Here is a 23,799-nt window from a genome sequence, read left to right on the forward strand (position 1 = left end):
AAATAATTTATATTTGGCAACTTGTAACTGCTTTTGATGACTTATTTAAAGTTTGTAAACTCAGATTAATTGACATTAAGCACTTTAAGCATAGACTAGCTTACTCAATGGCCAGGTCAAACGGTTGTTAAGACAGACAAACACTTTTATATAAATGTATTTATTTAAGTTAATCATTTATTCGTCTCATTCAAAGTTGTATTCCTGCCCCAATCTATAAAACAAATCCCAGAAGAGCTGTACAGTCCCAGGTCAAGCCTAGGAACCTCGGTTGAGTACATTGTGTATGTACATCCTGTACACACACCCCCCGACGCATGTTTATATATATTCATATATACACAAACATATACACTTTACATGTCGTTTACCTAGACATACCCAACACCGTCCCCCTATAGTCACATCATTCAGTTAAGCCACATCCTCTTAGAAAAACCCAATAAATTACCCGTTTGTTCAATGCGCACGTCGCTGTTGTAAATGTTTGGCTGGTAGATCCGACAAACTGTCTGCGTCTATGTACTTGTCTGCAAAGCTCATACGCTACAATCACTTGCTAAACAAAAAACAAAGGAAAAAAAAAAGGGGGGGGGGGACATGTTTAGAGCAAGCGAATGTGCACAAGGCTTTGAATGCGACGTTGGTATCAGGTATAAAGGTGACGTGTCAACCCATGAGGAGTGCACGTTGCGCGGCTGTTGTTTCTTGCCTAATTTATCGTTACATCAGAAGCAGCAATTTATTTGCACACGGTAGGCATACATGATTTGAGGGATGCGCTTTCATAAGCCAGATCGACTATGGCCCGTCTCTAAGAACAGTGAGAGAGGAAGAATAATATCTGGCTCGGAGGTAAAGAGGAATTGGTTTATGCAGAACACTTTGTTCAGCCTCTGAATTTCTGCTAAAATGTTGTATGGATAAGACAGTGAGCTAAATAAAATTAAAAAAAAATCACAATGAATTGAAATCAAACAAGGCTGCCTACAAATGTATACATCTGAGCCACTGTAAGATGACAGCAGAGTAAGAAAGGCCCCTTACTGGTCCATGACCTTCAGGAAGAAGAGAGGAGAGGGACAATAGGACAGACCATTTCCTAAAGGTCAGCCGTAACAGTAGATTCACATGGACCGTTTCAGAACATCTGCATGTTGTTGCAACATTACAAATTATTTGACCTCCCTTGAGCTACCTCTCAGAAGACCAGCCGAAAAAGAAAACGAAAACCCTTTGGCACATTGTGCTAGAGATGTAAACATTTCATCATTTGATTAAAATGAAGTAATGGACTTGATGTTGTACTGACTTCTCTTTTTGTGTCTTAATATAAAAACATATAAACAATAAGACTATTTGAAAAGGCTTTAAACAATATTTTACATGAAGCATTCCCACGGCCCCGCAGATTGATTTTGAATTTCGATGCAAGCAGACAAGATTGGATATTCAATTAGCAAATAAATGAAAACACTTTTCATCATGGTGACAGTTTACGAAGTATGTAAGCATTCATTGAATGAATCAAATTTCCTCATCAAACAATCAATAAACGTTTAAGAAATGCGTTAAGGGTTGCAAACCATCCCAGTGTTGCAATGTCGGGTCTGTGTGAAAAGTAAGACTAATTAATAAGGCATATCAAGTATTGTTTGGCCAAACGGCGGCTAGCGGGATAACGTTAAAACACTGCTTGGATCGTGTCCTGCTTTCCTCTGCTGTTTTTAACGTGACAGGTCAAGAACAAATGAAAAGGAACAGAAAAGGGGACCCAGAAACAAAACAAGATAAATGAACAGTCACGGTAAACGTCAACAGCGATATGTTTCACCAGGTAGCGTCGAGCGGCCGCCTCTTTTACTCAAGACTTTCTTCCTGCGATCGTGTTGTACCACAGCTTCTGGTCCTGCTAGCCTACATGTCAGATGGTAGGGTGGGACACATTCATTCGAAGACAGCCGCGTTACGCTACCCGCAGTATAGGGCCAGCACAGTATGTGTGGACATGGGTCAAGGGGAATACTGAGTTCAGAGTGGCTCAAACTGTGAGGCTGCGGTCCCTTCGGAGTACCCCATCATGAACCCACATTAAGAGGGCGGTGATACTTTACACAACCAACAAGGAATGTGAAGTACTGAGCGTTGAAAGGAAGATCCCGAAGAGGTTACTCCCGAGACATGTTAACAGATCTCATCTGGTCCATACACGTTGTAGGAGGATGCTCTTGTCCAGTGCTTTTAACCCCCCCCTCATAACAAATTAAAATGAGGGCAGCTGGGAATTGTAGTCCATCAAGTAGGTTTTGAGACGCTTTACATTCCCATCCGACCAGTGGCACATTTTTAGAAATCACACCTTTTCCATCCGTCTATTCACTCGTTTAAACAATTCAAATAACCAACAAAATAATTAATTGGGATAATTGAATACTCATCTTCCATCTCAAATATCACTTGGAAGAAATATGATGGCTGCTAATATAATTGCCAGTATTTTCTGCATAATTAAACTTCAAATTAAATTGGTCCACAGGCATAACTGTTGTATCCATATTTTCATCTTGAGGTTGGATACGTTGATAAAGCAAAGAGGTTAAAACTTACAGGCTGAAATACAGAAGTAAACTGTATAGGCTCTGGACAGAACAAATATGGCATGGTTAAAATAAGTCAGGATCTTCATCTCTGTTGGAAACTAAATACAAATGAATTCAGTCGCTTTCACCCAGATATAAATGTAAGATCTAGAATTGATGTCACACACACAAACAGTAAGTGCCTTAATGCTACCATTTGGCTATAAAACCAATCAAAGCTGATTCCCAAATCTACTGCCATCCCAACAAGAGAATTTCCTCTGGCTTCACTTTGGAGTGTGGCAGCAGAGATATCCTGTTCAACATTAAGGACACACCCGACCTGTTGTGACACAATAACACCCACCGGAGGAGACAGAGGTAACCAGTCTTTTATGTACTAGATGAACTCAACATTATCAACTCATAGAAAGATCAGACAGACCATATACTGTCTTACTGGACCTCCAAAGAAATGTGTGGGGCTTTAAGTGGGAATGATCTTTGATTTATAATGTAAATAACATGCTAATGGTACATGGTATTCAAGTTGTTTGTGAAACATGTTATAACTTAATATTTGAGCCAAATGATCACCAGCTACCCAGCAGTTTGTGATATTGTTAATAATATGGAGCAGCCTATATATTGTTTCTGTAAAGAAGAGTAAATTAGGCATAGCTTTTACTCCCCGACCACCAATTCAAAAGCATATGGCATTTGATTACCAAGTCCTGTCAGAACAACACAAGAAAATACAAAGGAAAAACTTTGCACAAGGAGGGCATAAGGTCAATAAATAAAACGGTATTCTGTCACTTGATTATTCTACAGTTTAGCTGGAATACAACAGATGCATTTCCTACACACGTAGGGAGGAAAATGAAATTAGAGCTTGGTTGTTTCTGCAGACCAAATGAATAATAACGACAGTTGAGTGACAGACAAGGATTCCTATGTTGGCGTTAAAATAGAGCAGAGAAGTGGAGTTACTGAAGCAACCTTTGGACCACACACACACACACACACACACACACACACACACACACACACACACACACACACACACACACACACACACACACACACACACACACACACACACACACACACACACACACACACACACACACTTCAGAAAGGTCCCTGGCTGTTTGACCCTTTGACACCGCACCCTTCTCACAGAGACAGGACCTTCACGAATATAAAAAAAACTATCAAAACCAATTAATGAACAGGAAATTCGTCGCTCCCATCTCGTGCCTTGCGTGTAAATGAATGCGTTCTCTGCTGGACAGTCGGCCACCTCGGTGACCCTGTGGGAAACGAAAGAGCTCTGTGCACGGTGAGTCCCTTTCTCTCTTTTTCACGACAGCAGCATCAAACGTCAACTTAAAAACTCAACAAAACCACGAGCACATATCAGCTAAATCACAAACCCAGGAGAGAGAGTCTGGCCGAGCGGAGAAGAAAGTAAAAGCCCCCTGGTGGGGAATATCGGTCATTAAAATACATGTTGAAAGAGGAACATAAATGCTCGGTGGAATCGTATGAAGAATATGAAATGACAGAAACGTGAAAACGTGAAAAAAAAATGCTGAAAGTCGGAATGAATCAAAAGTAAAAGCGTTCAAACGAGCTTCCGTCTCTCTCACTCTCACCAGCATTGATTTTGTTTGTTTGTTGTTTGTGTTTCCCTTGATTGGGTGACCGTCGAGAATAACCTTTAGGTACGTGGTTTAGATGGAAAGCATGTCCCATACTACCTTCATCACCACCACCACCACCACCACCATCGTCATCGTCGTCCATCCTCTGAACATACACAATTCATGCCCCCCCACCCCCCCCCCCGCGACCCCTGACCTGCACACCCGGCTCCCAGTGAGGGGCAGGGGTCGTCGAACGAGAAAGAGAAGGAAGAGGGAAGATTGTCCGTTTATCCGTCTGCGGTCTCTCTGCACGTCTCTACATCCACTTCCTCCTCCTCCTCCTCCTCCTCCTCTCTTCCCTCCGCGTCGCGCCTCTCCCCTTCCGCTGTTGTATACCCGGAAGTCCGTCACAAGGCCACCATCCGTAGCCATCCCCCCCCCCCCCCACCCTCCCCACCACCGGCCCCAGGGTGGGAGTGGGCGTGGGGGTGGGTGGGGTTTACGACTGCAGGTTGAGCGTGAACTTCCACTGCTGGTTGAGGCTGGGGCTGCAGACCTCCACGGTGAGCCCCCCCGCGCGGGCCGAGCGGCTGTCCAGGCACACGTTGCTGCCCACGTGGCGCAACTTGGAGTTGGACTCGATCTGCTCCCATTTCTGAGAACCCCCCCGAAGAAGAGGAGGAAGGAGGAGGAAGGAGGAGGAGGAGGAGGAGGAGGAAGAAAAAGAAAGGGGCACCAGGTTGGTTTTAAAAAAGGAGACCGCAGAAGGACAAACTCCCAAGAACAAACGCTGTATCGGTGATATAAGTAATGGTGCGGGCATGGGGTTAGCGTGCGTGTGTGTACGTCTATATTGGCTTACTGCCCATGTTTATTCAGTGGGTTCATTCACCTGTCTGCTGTCGTTTTCCCTGCAGCCCTGCAGCTTGATAAGGGACCCAGCGGTCCGGTCCACCACGGTCAGGCAGAGGTCCATGTGTTTGACAGACTTATCCTTGGTGAGGGCCCACTCCTACAGGGAGAGGAAAAGAGGTACTTGGGTACGTGCGCCAATGGGGATACACTTGCATAACATTGCATAATATCTCTCGTCAGCGGTTCGTCTAAAGCAGCTCGTGCAGCCACTAAGCCCACTCCCAGCGCCCCTGCGGTTCATCCAGATCCCTTAGCCATTCACACACCACACACCACACACACTTTTGTCCAAAAGGTGTAGTGCTCGACACTTTCTTTTCAGAAGGAAGCCAAGGACTTAAGCTGCTCCGGATTGCCGGACGACCACACTGAAGTGAAACCGATCTGACGGGACACTGGCACGGCGGCGGCGGTTATTGCGATGGATAAAGAGGCGGAGCTCCCGGATTCGGAGCAGACTTGGAGGCAGCAGCAGCAGCTTGAGTGGCTTCATTAAAAACAAAACAGTTTGTAATTCGGTTCGACCCAGTGCGAGAATCCCCTTCAGTCCTTCAATAGCTGCTGCCAGGGTTGTTATAATGCTAAAAGTAATGTACTCCACGCAGTGTTTTTTTTAGTACAGGCCTGGTTATATGTCACATAATCGCCCAGTTGTCCTCTTCTCTTTTAAATCTCTTTAATATCCCTTCCACCGCCGGTGAGTGCCCTGGTGACAGTGGAACAGGGATCTGATTGGCTGACCTGTGTGTGTTGCCGTGGTAAGCTACCTGGTTGCCTCCCGCATTGTGGCACTCATAGACCCCCACCACCCCATCAGCAAAATGGCCGAGGGTGTCCAGGCAGTTCCCACCCTGTTGTAGGGCTCCAAAGGCAATATCCTGATGGTCAGGCACCCTACACACACACACACACACACACACACACACACACACACACACACACACACACACACACACACACACACACACACACACACACACACACACACACACACACACACACACACACACACACACACACGTTACACCATAGCAACAGCCTCCGCGTCTATTACGAGCTGATGTCAATCAAAATCAATCACTGCTCTACAGACTATAAATATGAGTTACAAGTTGTATGTGGCCAACCCATCCTGTCATAGAAGTTCTGTTAATTTATTAGAATTCTACATAACCCCTTTTACATACACATTTCTTTAACTTTAACTGATGTTCCAGATAGATATTGGACTGTAATGAATGATGTTTTAACTCCTGCTAACATGTTAATGAAGCTATTTAAATGCATTCAGGTCTCACCGTAGTTCTGGATAGACATTCTCCAGGTACCATTTGAATGGTTTACAGGACAGTCTCTTCTTCATCTCCAAGCGACTCTGGATACTGGGAGAAACAAAGACAGAGAGACGGAGAGAGAGCGAAATTGAAGGGAGACAATAATAGAGATAATTTACAACACACTTCAATTTGAGTGGCCGATTCACAGCCGAACTCGACCGTCTGATAACGGGTGTGCATGCGAGCGAGATAAAGGTTTATATAGATCATGTTCTACATAAAGAGAAATAAAGCGTCAGATAATGTATGCCTATTGCTCCAGTGTCGTTGAGCCTAAACTTTGGAGTGGGCAGGGGCCGAATTTTGGCTGTCAAACAAGCCGAAAGGTGAGAAGCCAGTATTAAAACTCCCTGGCTCTCTGAGAAAGTGAAGTGAAAGGCGTCCGCCCCCTGTTCCTTCTCCATCCATGCGTGAATCAACAGTACGTCATTCTTTCTATTTTATTTTTTTGGTGGTGTGAGAGTGAGATAGATTTTGTGTGTTGAGAGTGAGATAGACTGGAAGGCATGGGAGAGAGGGGAGGACATGCAAGCGAAGGCCTACACGTAGGAATCAAACCCGGTTCGCTGTGATCAGGACCCTAACCCTAACAATCCGTCATTCTTTAACAATAACCCCCCTATACCAATGAGGGAACAGAGCTCTCCGCTCCCCCGGGACATAACAGTGTTCTGTGTCTTCAGAGTGCGGTTCAAGCGAGGCTACTTACTTGCCGTACGGCACGTTCCTGGCGGACGGGACTGCAGCGTAGTAGAAGTTTTTGAACTCGTCCATCCACACCTCTGCAGCCCTCCTCGTGTTCCTACATGGGGCAGGAAGGAGGGGGGGAGGCCAGGTAGTGGGGAGGGAAGGGAGGGAGGGAGGGTGGAAGGGGGGAAGGAAGGAAGGAAGGAAGGAAGGAAGGAAGGAAGGAAGGAAGGAAGGAAGGAAGGAAGGAAGGAAGGAAGGAAGGAAGGAAGGGGAAGGTAAGAAAGGAGTCATTGAGCGTTAAGAAGGTGTGTTAACTGATATGTTTACGTCTGCAACGTGAGTCATTGCAACAGAATACTGTTTAACTGGATAGTTGGAGTCAAGGCTGCCCGCTTTGAGAAGAAAGAAAACCTCTGTGCGCGTTGTTAGAAAACTAAACCGACTGCTCTCCCCATCGCCCTCCTTCCGTCTCTTTGTATGCCATGTTCCAAGAGAGAGGCAAGACTGACACAGATACCAAACAACACAGGGTAAGTATGGACGAACACATCACACACAGTAGGACATCTTTCACGTTATGGGACGTTGGCACACTCGTGCCTGGCAGCCTCTCCCATGACATCACACAATTCATGCTTCGCTCCATTGTCATTCCCAAGCTAACCACGCGGAAGTCCACAGCCAGGTGTGGGGAAGAGCAGTCTGTCGCGTTGGCAAGGGCTTGAAGGACAGAAATACCCAGTTACTATGGTAACCCATTCACCGAAATGACTTGTAGTAATACTCTCCTCTCACAATGTTCACACATCTATATAAGCAGCCAATAATCCTCAAACTGTGCCTTACGCCTGGAGACAACTGTGTCTAAGAGTGTCTCAATGCGCTTACATCGACAAAGAGGAAGGGGCTGGTTGAACCCAAGAGGGCTTCGGAGAGCTATGAAATCCACCCAAGGAACGCTTGGAGCCTTACATCTTGTGTAGGAGGAACCGTGGGCATCTTACAACATTACAGCTGTATAAAAGATCATTAGTTCTATAATTACCTCCTTGTTTTTAGACTTTCAAACACATGTAATACATGCATTTGACCACAAGGGGGAGCACACCGCGGTCAGAGGATGAATGGCTGAAGTTGGTGAGTTGTGCGTTGATTATTGCATTTCATTTGAGTCAAACATAATCTGTGTTGTTTAAGCGCAGGGACCAAAAACCACAATGTTAATGTCTACCCCTGTTGATGGCAGTGTCCCACATTATAATTTGTCACATAATTGAAAACTTGAATTATACAAAAAGGCCGAATGGAAACTTCCAAAACAGCTCACTATACTAGTCACTGTTAGCCAGAGTAAACACTGGAAAATGCTGTAGACAGAAGTAGAGGTTTGAAATATGTCACGTTCAAACAACATCCAACCTCACACATTACCATATTTAGTAATATTTCTGAATGTTGCCATGGAACTTGTGTACAGAAAATCTTTAACACTGTTTGAGCGTATCTGTCTGTCTGTCTGTTTGTGGGTGTTTCTGTCTGTGCGCGCGTGTGTGCACACGTACATGCGTGTGCACGTGTGTGCACTGCACATGCGCGTGTTTGTGCGCATGTGGGTGTGCGTGTGTGTGTGTGTGTGTGTTACCTGGCGAACACCGTCCCGCTGCCCCCGGGGAAGGTGTACGGATGCTGCTTCCTGAAGACGTGGCCCACCCGACTGCAGGGGATGATCTCCAGGCTGCCGCCGCACTGCCACACTCGGAACGAGATCTCTGGAGCCCAAACCAACACAAGGAGACCATCCGTTATTTTAAACTTACTTAATTGCGGAATCCACCGATATACAGGCAATCAAAATTGAATTGACTACAATTTACAAACAATTTCTGCATGACCAAGGTTCACACACACACACACACACACACACACACACACACACACACACACACACACACACACACACACACACACACACACACACACACACACACACACACACACACACACACACACACACACACACACACACACACACCAGTGTGTCATCATTGCTTGACTCATTTTACCGGCCAAACATTGTGAAATGTCAGTGTTTGGATATGCGGGGGTCTGATGTTGGACCCTATGCCTCAAGGACAGGATCTATTACTTCCTACGTCTAGGATCGAGAGAATAAACCAATCCATCCTGCCACGAGTGCTGACGCACAAATGACAAGCCAGCTGTTAACTCGACACAAAAAACAGCGGCCCATTTAAATCCTTGATGGACTATGGTTCCGCTCTTTTTAAACCGGGGTTTTCATCACCGACCCTTTGTCTTCATTTGTGTTTGACCGTGCTGCAGGATTCTCTGTGGACGATGACAGCAGCAGCTCCACCTAGTGCCCTTCTCAGCTGTGGTTACACGTTCATTTAGCACCAAACACAGGTTCCTTAACCCAAGCTGCTGCGAGTAACAAGTTTGGTCGTTAAGGCTGGTGTGTTTTAATTCACTATATGTATATCATTATGCTGGATTTGTTTTAACGTCTGTGAAATCCGGTTTGTGTCGTCACGCGTTTCCCTTTGATTCTGCTTTCTTGGTCAGGCGATGGGCAAGAGATAAATTATCCTAATAAATCCTATAGTCATGTAAAAGTCTGTCTAGACGGGAGGATCATAGTTCTGCAAAACAAAACATGTGAACAAATAAATGAGATACCGATACTATAATTGATTCAGTGCACATTTGGTCAACGGATTCTAACAATCGCGACCATGGTTGAATAATAGTTATTCCTGTGCATTAATATTGATCCCGACATCTTCGTGAGAAGGTCTTGTTGAGGGAGAGCACTGCAGATGCAGATGACGCACCCTGCTGCAATCGCTAGATTCTGGGGTGGAGGGGAGGGGATCAGTTCTCTAATGCTATTGCTAGACTCTGGGGTGGGCAAGGGATCAAGACCCTGCTTCCATTACTGGACTCTGGGGTGGGCAAGGGATCAAGACCCTGCTTCCATCGCTGGACTCTGGGGTGGGCAAGGGATCACGTCCCTGCCTCCATCGCTAGGCCCAGCCATGGAGCAGAGGGGATCAAGTCCCTGCTGATATCGCTAGACTCTGGGGTGGACAAGGGATCAAGTCCCTGCTTCCATCGGTAGGCTCAGTGGTGAAGGAGAGGGGATCAAATCCCTGCTGCTATCGCAGGACTCTGGGGAGGAGAGTCCGGTGATAGTGTGCGTGTGCATGTGCATGTGCGTGCGCGCGCGTGTGTGTGTGTGTGTGTGTGCGTGTGCGTGTGCGTGTGCGTGTGTGTGTGTGGAGGAGAGTGGATCAAGTGCAGACATTGCTGAGCGACTGTGGCGCCCAAGCCAGGGGCGCTTCTAGGATGTGACCTTTAAAAGAGGCTAAGCCCAAATATAAGATGTACTTCTCGTTACATCTGCACCGCATTATTACGTAGGGCTACTAGCGAAGGGAAAGTGAGACATGGAAGACATAGGCTTGATAGGGCAATACATCTTGTATATCCATGGGGAGAATCTGTAGATTGATCCTTTGTCTCCTTCCAGACGGTGCTTACATGGAGCCCATCAGCCTCCCCAAACAGCTGGGATGAAGCCTGAATAAAAGTGAAAAACGACTGGACATTTTCAGACGGGCTGGGATTAGAATCATTGGGGTTTCAGCCCCACAACATAGGGTCCAACATCACCACTGAGCCACACGGAAGCACACTCCCATGTCTCCACACGTCTGCACCGTCGACTTCAGAGTCTGCATACGTCGCGGTTGGTAACCCGTCGTTAAAGGGGATGTTTAGCAGATGTGTCCCACCGCCAGCACACCACTCACCCAGGTTTTCTCCGCCCCACACGTCCATCATCATGTCATACTTCCCCAGCAGCTCAAAATAGTCCTTATCCATCACAAACAGCCCGCCCGCGATCATCGGCGTCCTGGTGGGGGCAGAAGACAGAGAACACGAATGAGGAGGGAGAACCGGGATTGTTAGAAGTTTTAGGAGCAAGTGCAGGGGAATCGTGGGCAAGGGCGCATGATGCTAGGAGTGAGGGAGTGTGGGGGGGGGCATGGGCTGTGGCGTGTGTCAGTAAGGCAGTGAGTGAGTGAGTGAGTGAGTAGTAGGGGTGTGACGAGATCTCGTGCCGCGAGATTAAACTTGACGATGTTACCCGTCGCGTTAAAAATCGGTCTCGCGAGATTTGTGATTTATCCAAACTTCTATTTGTCGCCTGTGGGGGCAGTAATGCGCCTTTGCTACATCTAGCCTGCCAGAACCTAAAGAAGGAGAAGGAAAAGAAGAGGAGGAGAAGGAGGGGAAGCAGGGGAAGCATCGAAAGCAGCCATAAGCTGTGTTCGAAATCGTTCCCTATCACGGATATAGTGTACTATTTAGGGTGCTCGCCATTTTGTAGTGGTGTTCGAATTCTCAGTGGTTAATTTCATGCACAATATAGTGCACTTAAAATACCCAAAATTTGAGTGTACATACGATGTAGCCTACATGTTACTCCCGTATACCACAATGCAATGCGGTCGTGTTTTTCCGGAGGAGAAGAAGAGGCTGAATAACCGCGAAAACAAATACCTTTAATCAAAGTACATTTTGGGTACTTTGATTTGTTTTTGCACATAATATTGTTTGCAATTGAAAAAAAGTTTTATAACTTTTATACATTTTAGTTTTAGTTTTAATTTCATGCATGTAAAGAGTTATAATAGAACATTTCAAAATGCATGCGTGACTTGGTTAAATAAAAGTCTGTTGGTCCAGTCATATAATTTGTCATTGTAGTTTTCTTAAAATCTCGTCTCGTTCTCGTGAACCCAATATCGTGTCTCGTCTCGTCTCGCGAGCTGAGTGTATCGTCACACCCCTAGTGAGTAGCATACAGTATACGTGATTGGGGGAGTGGACTGTGTGACGGAGCGTGGGAGTAGCATACACGGGATTGAGTGAGTGAGTAAGGGAGTTGCATGTCAGTGATTGTGTGAGTGGACTGTGTGTGAGTGAGTGAGGGAGTAGCATACAAGTGATTGGGAGAGTGGACTGAGTAAGTGAGTGTGCGAGTCCTACTTGATGGGGGCAATGGGGTTGCTTTGTCTGGCTCTCCTCTGCTCCGGGGTCATGTAGTCCCACTTGAACACCAGGTTCCAGTCAAATCCTGCAGAACCAGCAGTAAGTCACGAACACGACAGCACTAAACATTTCCAATTGAGTCTTTACAAACTAAATTCTCTGAAAAATGATCCAAAAAGAAGCATGCAACACAAACAGCCAGTTACTGCTGCACACCTTTCTCCAAACTGTAGTACTGGATGTGTGCGTTGGTTCGTTTGTATCTTGATGTCTGGTAAATCATGTGTGCACGCTTGCCCATGCTTAAGGAATATACACCAGGGTTCCTTACCTCCTTTCAAATCGGCCGAGGCTCCCACGTACTGAAAGTTGTCCATGTTGATGACGTCGATGATGGGCGACACCACCCTCGTCTTGTCCTGAACGGGTCGAAACGAGAGACGATAATCAAAGATATGAGGGAGCATGAGGGAGAGGGAACAGCATGGGCTTTTAGACACACTGGGAGTCACATTCCTGTACCTCGTGTGAGCCAAACTTGTTAAAACATTATGACTACTAATCACACTTCCCATCCTTGGATCTGACCCAAACTGAGCCCCGTCTCAAAACAAACCGGGCCAAACTGTATCAGTGCCCGAGATTGTTGACGTTAAACATAGAAGATTAGACCATCCCGCTTTAACTGCTTATTACCAAGTCACTTGTACATTTAAAAACGCATTGAACTTGCACAGCTTCCACTTCAGCTGATTGAAAAGAGGGGACTGCAAAGGGATTTCAAGAGTTGCACAATATGCATGAGCTGGCATCATGAAGCAGACGCACCCTTCGGTCAGGGTGGGAGCTGCCTTTGTTGCGTGGAACAAAGAGGCCTTGTGTGAGACCGGCAAAGCCTCCAAAAGGTACTTTTGTAGTTTTTCGAGGATCACTGACAAGATTGGAGGTAGACTGAGCATTTGCAGATGTTTACCAAGAAGCGTTTTATTTTTAATAAATGTTTTGCTGGGCCGTCCATACTAGTAAAGATAACAGATTCTAACACTAAGCCTCAGGCACAAGATACATATAGCATTCTGGAGTTGGATATGTAGAAGAAGAGCTAGATCTACTTGAAAGGACAGCCTCAAGATTATGCTGACATCACCGTATTTCTTTGGTATTTTGTATGTGAAAAGTGACAGGCGTTTTGGTCTTGGCATAGACGAAGGAATGGTCCGTTGATGGCTGTGCTCTAGACACTGCATTCCACACACACACACACACACACACACACACACACACACACACACACACACACACACACACACACACACACACACACACACACACACACACACACACACACACACGCGCTTTCCAAGCTGCTCTGATTGCAGCAGTGTGCTGTGGTTTCTGCTCACAAGGCCCATGCATAAAAAAGACCCCAGGAACACATGTGGAAACACTTCTTAAGACAGTGTGAAGCACTCTGAAAGCATAACATGATACATGCAATCCATATATGGCAAGGCTGCCCTAAACGGTGCATTGTTGAAATCCCTGAGGATCGTCTCAGGGGATTTCATTGCATGTTTGGGTGCATGTGCATGAGCGCGTGTGCGTTAGCGAGTGTGCGTGTGAGCATGTGTGTGGGTCATTACCAGAGCAGAGCATCACCTGGAGCAGGGCCGCATTCCCCTCGATCATTGCAACAATGTCTCATACTTTATTACAGGGCTGCAATCTGCTCATCCATCTGTATTATGTCATTTCCATCTTTGCTCCATTAGTTGTGTGTGCGTGCACAAGTGAGTGAGTGTGTTGCAAGGAATTTGACAGTGCTGCAAACACAATCGTGCGTACCTCAGCCACCCTCTCCAGCAGGGGCTCGAGCCAGTGGTCGTTGCATTCACAGTGGGAGTCCAGGAAGGTGAGCACTGAGGCGGTGGCCGCGTCCGCGCCTCGCACCCGGGAACGCATCAGACCTGGGAGCCCCCCCCCCCGACAGACACCGTTAACCCCCTCCCACCACTCAGCCGCACACAGACTGCTATCCTGAGCATCACTATGGCAACAGGATTCCAAAAAACACGCGTGGACAAACACACACGAGAGAGAGAGAGAGAGAGAGAGAGAGAGAGAGAGAGAGAGAGAGAGAGAGAGAGAGAGAGAGAGAGAGAGAGAGAGAGAGAGAGAGAGAGAGAGAGAGAGAGAGAGAGAGAGAGAGAGAGAGAGAGAGAGAGAGAGAGAGAGAGAGAGAGAGAGAGAGAGAGAGAGAGAGAGAGAGAGAGAGAGAGAGAGAGAGAGAGAGAGAGAGAGAGAGAGAGAGACCTACCTTCCCTGCGGTCATTTCTCAACACGCGCACCTTCTCCATCTTCCCCAGCAGCGCTCCGTCCTCAGCTGGATAACACACACACACACGTTACACCATAGCAACAGCCTCCGCGTCTATTACGAGCCGATGTGTTTTTGTCCATCTCTCTCCAAGGTCCATTGCACCACTCACGGTTGTCACTGTAATCATCCACCAGGATGATCTCCTTCACCAAGTGGACGGGGCTCTTCTTCAGCACGCTGTGGAGGAGCCAGGTCGGTCATCCCGCCCACCAGGCACCCACAAAGAGCGGCAGGAAAACGAGCAGAGACAGAGGGGTCAACGTGGAGGTCCGACAGGGTGCGTGGAGGAGGCGGGGGGATGTGTTGGTGGGGGGGGGGGGGGGGGGGGCCTACCTGACGATGGTCCGCAGCAGGGCGGATCGAGCCTCGTTGTGGAAGGTGATGACCACACTGGACGCCGGCAGCTCAGACTTCCACTTGCTGTGCTTACAGCTACGGAAACACACACACACACTTTTAGAGACGGCAAATGAGCGAAGAATGATGCAACAATCATCTCGGAGACTGTGATAAACCTCTAGGAAAATAGTAAACTAGCCAAGACAGACCCACAGGAAATGGAGATTTGCAGGCACGCACGCACACGCTCAGACTCAGACTCAGACACATGAGATGCATAAAGTTATAGATTCCAGAGTTTACATGAACGCAGCCAACAGGAGTCAGTACATCCTGGACAATGGTGAGTGTGGGTAGATTGGAAAATGACCAGGCAAAAAGGCAATTGAAGAAAAGAGCGCTGTCATTGTGTAATGACGCAAGGAAAGGAGAGACTAGGAGAAAATTGTGATTCGATAAAACCACTTGTCTCAAGTGTTTTTTTATCGAATATATGGTCTCGACATAGTGTCATGGTCTCCACATAATGTCAAGACACACACACACACACCCACACCGTGTTTACTAAGAGCCTACTCTGTTCAACAAGGCTACCGTCAATACAACATTGGTGCTGTATCAATAGCAGAAGGGAAGTGAGGAAGTAGGCACTAGCCTTGTAAAGACCAACTTGTGATAATGTATTTTATTACAAGAGGACTACTGCATCAATGACAAACTGTCAGATTCCATTGATTTTCAATTGTGAGATGAGATGGGGCTATGCTATTGGCAGCATAATATCCCGGGAAAGCCAATAAGAAGAACAAAGTTTCAAAGCCAGGTCAAAGTTCATTATATATTTTCTTTAATGAAACTTTGATTTGCGCCAAAGGCTTTGTTTTTCCCCCTGAGAGCCAACATATATCTGCACATTTAGGCTCCCTCTTTATATATACCAGCTCCTACTAGACAGAGTACATCTAATTTGCTCTAAACTAATGTTCTTTAACAGTTTTCCCAAAACCCTGCTTAACATTTAGACCGAACCCAGATAGTGCTTGACCTCTTATGTTAGTTTGTACTAGAGTTGGTAATAACGTGTGTGTAGTTCTCTTAAGTGTTAAATATCCCGGCAAAAGGCCGGGTCCATGGAGTCACTTGATCCAGGAGATTGGTATCAACAGGGAGAATCCATAGGCAAACATAAGAAACAACTGACTAAAATATATTTGAACGTCTACACAGTTCAACAGTTTGCCAATGACTATAGAAAAAGGAATTTACAAAAATGGTTAGTTTCCAAACTGTGAAGAGTCAGACATCCCTGGAGCCGCTTTACATTCGTCTTGACACTTGAGGCACTTTCCTCCCCTCAAGCAAATCCAGTTCCTCATCAACATGGGATGAAAAACAAACGCCGAGGCTCCAACCCGCCGTCCTCACAGTTTTAACACATGGAACAGACAATTAATTCGTCCTCCGGGAAACCAAACAGAAAACCACACTTTGGGGGGTGGAAGACTGACTTGTCGTGCCGGGTGTCCGGTACGGCCCGGTCCATGCGGAGCTTGTCGCTCTCCAGCTGGTTGAACTTGTTCCTGGCGTAGGGGTCCTGGCCTGGCCGCACCACCGTGGCCCCCACATACAGGTCCTGGTCAAAGTCCTGCCAGCGGACCTTACCTGTACACACACACACACACACACACACACACGTTAAGTTGGTTGTAAACTGTTGGTATATATAGAAATGAGGGGCCAATGATGAAACAACCTATTTAGATGCAATACTAGAGCAATGCTGATGCAGAAATTTGAAATATACGGCTATACAATGAAAGGACAACAACAACCACTATGAGACTGCCTTCATTCAAAGACAATTTTCTAATATGGCAACCTGTGGGACAAATAAAGCTTTTGAACTTTTGAACAAATCATTCTTGACTACAGCCAATTATAAAGATACAGTAAAATGTCACCAACTCATGAGATAAGACATGAAACAGGCAGAAGTGTAATTTATAGCACTACAGTGTTCACACACACAATTGGATTACCAGAGGAAAAAAGTTCAATTTCACAGTTTGTCACTATCTGCCCAGGAACAAAACGCATAAATAGTACAGACATGGAGTGTGTGTGTGTGTGTGTGTGTGTGTGTGTGTGTGTGTGTGTGTGTGTGTGTGTGTGTGTGTGTGTGTGTGTGTGTGTGTGTGTGTGTGTGTGTGTGTGTGTGTGTGTATAACAATGGCACTAATTAGCTGCAGTGCCTCGTGCAGCTGCTATGCTAATGAGTTTTGTCGAGCACATGGTGACGTGAGATTATGCCATCGTTTAGCATGGATAGCTGCGTTGGAGCCGAGGAAACAAGAGACAGACAGGGAGGAGGGAAAAAGGAGAGACACACACAGTGTGTGTCTGTGCAGTAGCACAAATGAGCGAACATGTCTAGCATGCTAATGATGTGAGAGGCTCATCTATCCGTCTGTGATTCCCAGCATGCCTTCGAGACACTGTTGAATAAGCGTGTGATGTCCTTGATGAACGATGCAAGGAGGAGCACCCACGTATCGATCCCATCCTAATGTCTGATCCCACAAGATGTGTGCCCCCGCCGGGTGGGAAATCAAATTTTGATTACAGCAAGATTTCCTTAAACGTATCCTCAGATCCTAGTTAGCCTTCAAGCTTGTGCTTCGAGCTCTTCCTGTTCCTTATTTGCTAATAACTGATTTAAGCCGACGCTCGCATTTAAAAGGAACGTACAGTGAATTCAGAATCGGCAGGTAGGTGCTGGGCTCTTTGCTGAAGGAGGCAGATGTACTGCAGACGATGGGAATCGAAGGCAGGGACTTTGGTTTGGGAGTCGAACAACCCTTAGCCCTACCTCTCTATCCCGGCCACGGTCCTGTAAATAATACCCGTGATCATAGAGCGCTGGCTAGTGGGCTACCCTTTCTATTCAGATAAAACACCGCCATTAAGATCATGCACAGCACACGGTGAGAACTACGGAGTCCATGGGGCATGGTTAAGAGGCCAGTCATGGAGGCCCAGTGAGCGGAGTGCTCGGAGGTGTTCGTCATCTGTGACCACAGCTGTTGTTCTCCCATTTGAGGTCCAGGGTTCACTCCTCCGGGCTGTCAGACTGGTAAACCACTCCGATGCGGTGCTTCGGTTAGCCCAGCGGAGAAGCGGCCCGCCTGAACCACAGCATTCAAGCCTCTTCACGTGGCGCACGGAGGGAAACTCACGGGGTAAAGGCGTTACGTGCCGACAGGGTTGCAGTCCCGAGTGTCCCAGGCATTACCTGAGACAAGCAGGAACACGTCGTCCCCCCGCTAGGTAATTACACCGCGGCAGGGTTGAGGGTGGGAGGAGGCGTCATCTCCCACCACAAAATAGGTCTCCGGGTGTGTGCCATGATGAGTGGGCAGATTTTAGACAGTGTGCAAAACGCTTGCAAACCACAATGCAAGATGCATTGTGGGGAATTGAGCTTTATGACTAAGCTCAATTAAGGAGTTAAGGAGACTTAATGGCATAATGGGCAGGATTTACATGTGGAGTCAGGAGGTGGTCATGGTTACACAGACAAAAACGAGCAGTAAAGTGTGAATGACACAATAGAATGAAGAGCGTTCTATCTGACCTGGAGGTAGAGTCTCCTGACTCGCCTTGTCTTCAGAGTTGCCAGCCTGCCTGTGGCTGGAGGAGTCGTTGCTGCCCCAGTCATCCTGCCACAACAACAGAACACAAGAGAGACATTGTGAGCACACACATCAAAAGTCATACCCGAGCAGAGGAGATGCACATATCTACGAGCTGATCCGATGTGACTGAGACAATTATTTTTTCATTTTTTTTGGGTGTTTTTGGAGCCAGCCGCTCCAAAACTATTTAACACAAAACAAAAAAAGAAAGAAAGCGAAAGAAAGAAAACAAGATAGAGGAGAGAGAAAGAAAGAAAAAAAGAAAGAAAGAAAGAGAGAGAAAGATAGAGAAAGAGAAAGAGAGCGAGAGAGAGAGGGCGAGTCTCCTTTATACAGGAAGATACTGTACAACTTAATCAAAGCTGTCATCAAAGCAGGAAACTGAAAAGTTCCTCTATGTAATCATAAATGTCCTCTGTTTATTTATTATCTCATCCATTGTCTTCCAGGACCAACGAACCAACACTGGTGGTTACTCAGACCCATACTTTTACCAATCACTCAAATATTTTGTGAACAGGCTCCAAAAAGACGATATTGAGCGAGTTGTTTTTGGAAATGCTCAAAATATCCTTGATGAAACAATGGAGTGAGTGTGTGGTGCTTTTCTGATCAACCAGCCATTCACACCGACTAATAAGCCGTTCAGATCGCACGCATCCACGTGAAACATGTAGGCCTTATTCGTTTTCAGACAGCTTCAGGACATGTGGAGGACAGAGCACACCTTGTACAGTACAGTGATTCATGCAAGTTCATCTAATTCAGTGGACGGAGGAGTGAAACACAGCATGCGTGCAAGACTAAGGTGGAGCAGCTCTTCTGCCATCGCATGAAATCCCCGGTGCCTCAAAGTAGGGGCCCTCCTGGTTCAGAATGAAGATTCTCCCGTCTGTTTAATGTTTTAAGAAACGGCGAGAAGTCAGCGAGCCAAAATGTTGAGGAAATTAACTTTCAAGTACAGTTTGAATAAATATTAGCTCTCCTGCAAATGTATCACAGCAATGTAGTACTTTATTTTGGGGGAAATTCTCTTGAATTATGTGTGGAGCAAGCCGTTTATTATGGTCTAGGTTTGATAACCATAGAAGGTTTAGAGTGGTGTTTGGTTTGTAAGATATAACAAATGGGCCAAATTCAAACAAAGAGACCGGGTAGAAACAGTGACACAGACGAGGGCAGAAAGATAGGGCAGCTCAACAACCACTACATGCCTCCAAAATTCCCGGCAATCACATGGGATAAAAGGGTCTGCGAGATGACTCAACGTAAACATAAACCTCAACCTCAAACTAACTGTATCCTTCCATTTCTTCGCTGTATTCATACGTGATTCCCATATTCCTACTTTGGCGCCCATCCAGCTTCTACTCCACCCTAACCAACCCCAAACTCTCCTGAGACAACACCACCACACCAGGGACACTGCTGTAAACGGACAGCGTCCTCCTGGCCGACGCCATCTACTGGATCCCCCCCGCTTTGATACGCAGCTTGGAGGGGTGGGTCGCCGTTCAAACCCCCTGAGCGCGATCATCGTGCAACTTGTTTCGCTTTTGATGAAGGCGGCACATTCCTTTGCTGGCCTTCTCGTGCCACAATTATTCATTTTTGTGACTATCACTTACTCTAAGTTTCTCACAACTGGTGGTTAAAGAACGCGCGGTACGATCTAGGGACGGGCAAAAGGAGGGTTGCTCTTTTCTCTCTTAATCCATTGAAGGATTTCGCCAGGCAATGGGTAGGGAGAGGAGAGCCATGGAGCTCAAGTGACTGGAAAATATGTCTGACACACACATACAAAAGACAGAAACATCTCTTCTTTTCATGGTCCTTCCTGCGTGCTCTGTCTGTTGACAACCTCTGCTCGCCTCCGATTCACCCCTTCTCCCCCGCCCTTTATTCTTGTCACATGGAAGTCTGTCGGTCATGTGAAGGTTCTTAAAAAATTCAAGTTTGTTACAATTCTAGAGCGTGCATAATACGCAGTACACCGGTCGGCAGACCGCAGACGAGAAATTACCGACAGCCCACTCCGAGAGTCTGATTCACAGGGGAAAATTATAAAATTAGCTCATCTCAAAATTGTCTTCCTTGGAAACTTTTAGGTCCCAATATATACAACTCAAATTAAAACACCCACACACAAACACGCCTCACTGCCATTAAGAGTAACATGAGCACTGAGGGTTTATAAACTGTGATGAAAGTACTTGTGTACCGTATTTTAGTTTAGCAGTATGCGTCCAAGTCTCTGAGAGCTTGCAAGCATTCTAATTAGGGGTGGGAATCTCTTGGCACCTCACGATTCGATTCCGATTGTGAGGTCAACGATTCGATTCTGAAGCGATTATCGATGCAACAATTTTTTTTATGTACATTTCCATGCGTGATTTTCAAAAATATATATATACATCTGGGTTTGCTACTCAGAGTTTGCACTTCCTACTTTTGTGATGATCGTTAAAGACATCAACAGATTAATTAACTTATCTAATATTTCATAAGAGAGAAAGCTTTTGTCACAAATATGACTTTCTATGAACAATGCAATAATCAATGCAGCTTGCATTGTAACACAATATGGAAGCATGCAAAAAATAGGTTTCAGTTTTATTTTATTTCTAATCTTTCTTTTCTATGTCATTAAAGGAAAAGCTGCTCTTGAATTAGGAGTTCTTATGTCTGGCTGTGAGTTTGCACGCATGCTATGCATAGGCTGAATCGCAATCGTGTCAAGACTAATCAGATTGGCCAATACACACTGAAGATAAATTCAATGATTTTAAAATTACAATTACAATTACAATTATCCCTCTCTGGCGAACAGAATGTTGCAGCAGGGAAAAAATAAATAATAAGAAATCGATTTTTTCTCATTTCATTTTAGATTATTAATTTATCTGCATCGAGACAGAATCGTTCTAGCGAGGCTCGCGATGCATCGAAGAATGCTATCTGATCCCAGAAGTCAAGAGTTGAGCAATAAGCAGAACTGCAAGATGCAAAGACTAGGCTTCGGGGAGAGGTTGAGAGAACCCATCTTGAGGGTCCGGTGGAAGGCCACCGTGTAGCGACCAGGGACCAAGAGCCAGAGCCTTGGCAGGAGTATTTACATGCTCTGAACCACAACGAGAACAGCCTCCCTGTTATGCATCCCCGACACTGGCTTTGAAGACCAAGCCACACGTTGTGATAACCAAAATAACCTCATTTCCTGTCATTCATGGATTACAGACAACGCACTACAATTGCCACACACACAAAGAAAAGCAGGGGCAGGATTTTGGTGTGTAAAAAGGCTGGGTTCCATTGCCATCGTATCAGTTATGGTGCGAAAAGATCCTCCGGCCTGTTGGAGTCAGTTCTCCCCCATTAGTGGATTGTGAATTGAATGCAGATCTGTGTCAAGTAGTACCATGGTTTGCCAAATCGTTTGCGTTGACATTCAATGTTATGGTGCTGCTGTTGCTGTGGGCCATGGCAGAGCAAATGGGTTCAACTTCAACAAAATCCAAACAGAAGAGAAAGTTGTTAAAATCCCTCTAAATTTGAATCCCTCACATCAAAGAAGCATTGAATAAGCAGTCTATTTTTACCATCAGTGACCTTTGAAGAAAAAACAAACAAGACATAGGGTAACTTAGCAAACTTAGCAAACTAGAAATGACTCATTCTATCATCAATGCGCATTGGCCTTATAAATTTAAATGAAACAGACACGATGAGACATTTCTTTCATCAATTCTTTCAGTTTGAACGGCTAAAAAAAGTTTTCTGCAGCAAGCAAATGAGAGATTTAAATTAGTGTACATTTTGATCAAGGTACAAAGGACAGATTGATGAATCATCGTCATACAGTGCACTGCACAAACACAGCCCATCCCGGCGGCATTTGTACTCACTAGCATGAGTCAAACTCAAACATTGCTAGATTCATTCTGCACGATTTGGTTCGGATTGCAAATCATTTCGTCATCTGTTGCACATACATTTTACCATCTGAAAATTGAGACAGCACATTTGAACATCGTCGATGTGTTTTGATGTGGGTATGTGTACTGTATTGATGTAGGTGTGACCTCACACACGTATCAGCTGCCTGCATGCCTTCCCTCACCTAAAGCCACGTGTTAAATGTAAACAGTCGGTTTATATTCTTACGTCCATGCAAGAAAAAAATGATCATCCCACTCAAACTCCCCTACGACCGAACGATATGCATGCTCACCGGTGCGGTCTCAGCGGGGCCGGATATCCTCATTAGCTCCTCTAATTACATGTGTTTTTACCAACTGGGACGGTTGGACGTTTTTATGCGTCATGGTTTGGCTACAAAAAATGAGACAGGCTTGCAGCGTGAGAAAGATGAGAAATCCCATCTGCCCTTTATTTGCACACACACACACACACACACACACACACACACACACACACACACACACACACCAGCTAGTCTCAAGGATTTGATTAGGAGAATGGCCAAGAACCTTTCCAAGTAGATCGAGGTGAACAGCTGACGAATACAATATTTTCCATTGAGAAAACCTGTGCACTTGACAAATGTAATCTGGGGTCATCGACTGGTATACCAAGCGCTATTACGTTTAGATTCTTACTAATAATGACCAGTGCACTCTCACTTCCCATTAAACATTAGTTAGAAACCTTCACTTTCACTTGGCAGTCGGACTAGTAAGAGCAGGAATGTGCCCCGACTAGAAACCCAATGCACCTCCTAGCTACTGGTGTGACTTGAGCTCAATGCATGAGCAACAAGGCCTCTCCATGCACTGTCGATTGTGAGGAAGAAGCGGACAGCGTTCGAGGAGCTAGGGGGGAGGAGGAAGAGGAGTAGGCAGTAAAGAGAGGAAGAGAGGCACCGCAGTGTAATGCCTGCCTTTTAAAGCTGACGAGCCTCACAAACAAAAAATGGCGAGCAGGGTGAACTCTTAAGAGAGAGACCCAGGGCCCTATAAACTCATACCAGGCAGGGGCGGGGTGTGTGTGTCTCACAGGGGATCATCAATGATGAAAGAGGGATGGACAGCAGACACCCAGGAGAAGAGGTAGAAGGAGGGGAGGTAGAGAAACAGAGAGAGACTGAAAAAGAAGTGCTGAATCATCATT

The 23,799-nt window shown here is 45.9% G+C and overlaps 1 protein-coding gene across 1 annotated transcript in view; it reads right to left on the reverse strand.

The window, feature by feature from the left end:
- Positions 1-144: 144 nt before the first annotated feature.
- Positions 145-23,799, reverse strand: part of galnt2 (UDP-N-acetyl-alpha-D-galactosamine:polypeptide N-acetylgalactosaminyltransferase 2) — a 35,094-nt gene continuing 11,439 nt past the window's right edge. The window contains 15 exon segments of the mRNA XM_060071755.1: positions 145-4,886; positions 5,124-5,243; positions 5,914-6,040; positions 6,445-6,528; positions 7,193-7,285; positions 8,816-8,942; positions 11,010-11,113; positions 12,253-12,340; positions 12,587-12,674; positions 14,101-14,222; positions 14,573-14,638; positions 14,745-14,812; positions 14,969-15,067; positions 16,483-16,636; positions 18,609-18,693. Coding sequence (XP_059927738.1) covers positions 4,731-4,886; positions 5,124-5,243; positions 5,914-6,040; positions 6,445-6,528; positions 7,193-7,285; positions 8,816-8,942; positions 11,010-11,113; positions 12,253-12,340; positions 12,587-12,674; positions 14,101-14,222; positions 14,573-14,638; positions 14,745-14,812; positions 14,969-15,067; positions 16,483-16,636; positions 18,609-18,693 — 1,581 coding nt within the window. The 3' untranslated portion in view covers positions 145-4,730.

The sequence above is a fragment of the Gadus macrocephalus genome, chromosome 14, assembly GCF_031168955.1.
Source record: "Gadus macrocephalus chromosome 14, ASM3116895v1".
In the NCBI taxonomy this organism is placed as follows: domain Eukaryota; kingdom Metazoa; phylum Chordata; class Actinopteri; order Gadiformes; family Gadidae; genus Gadus; species Gadus macrocephalus.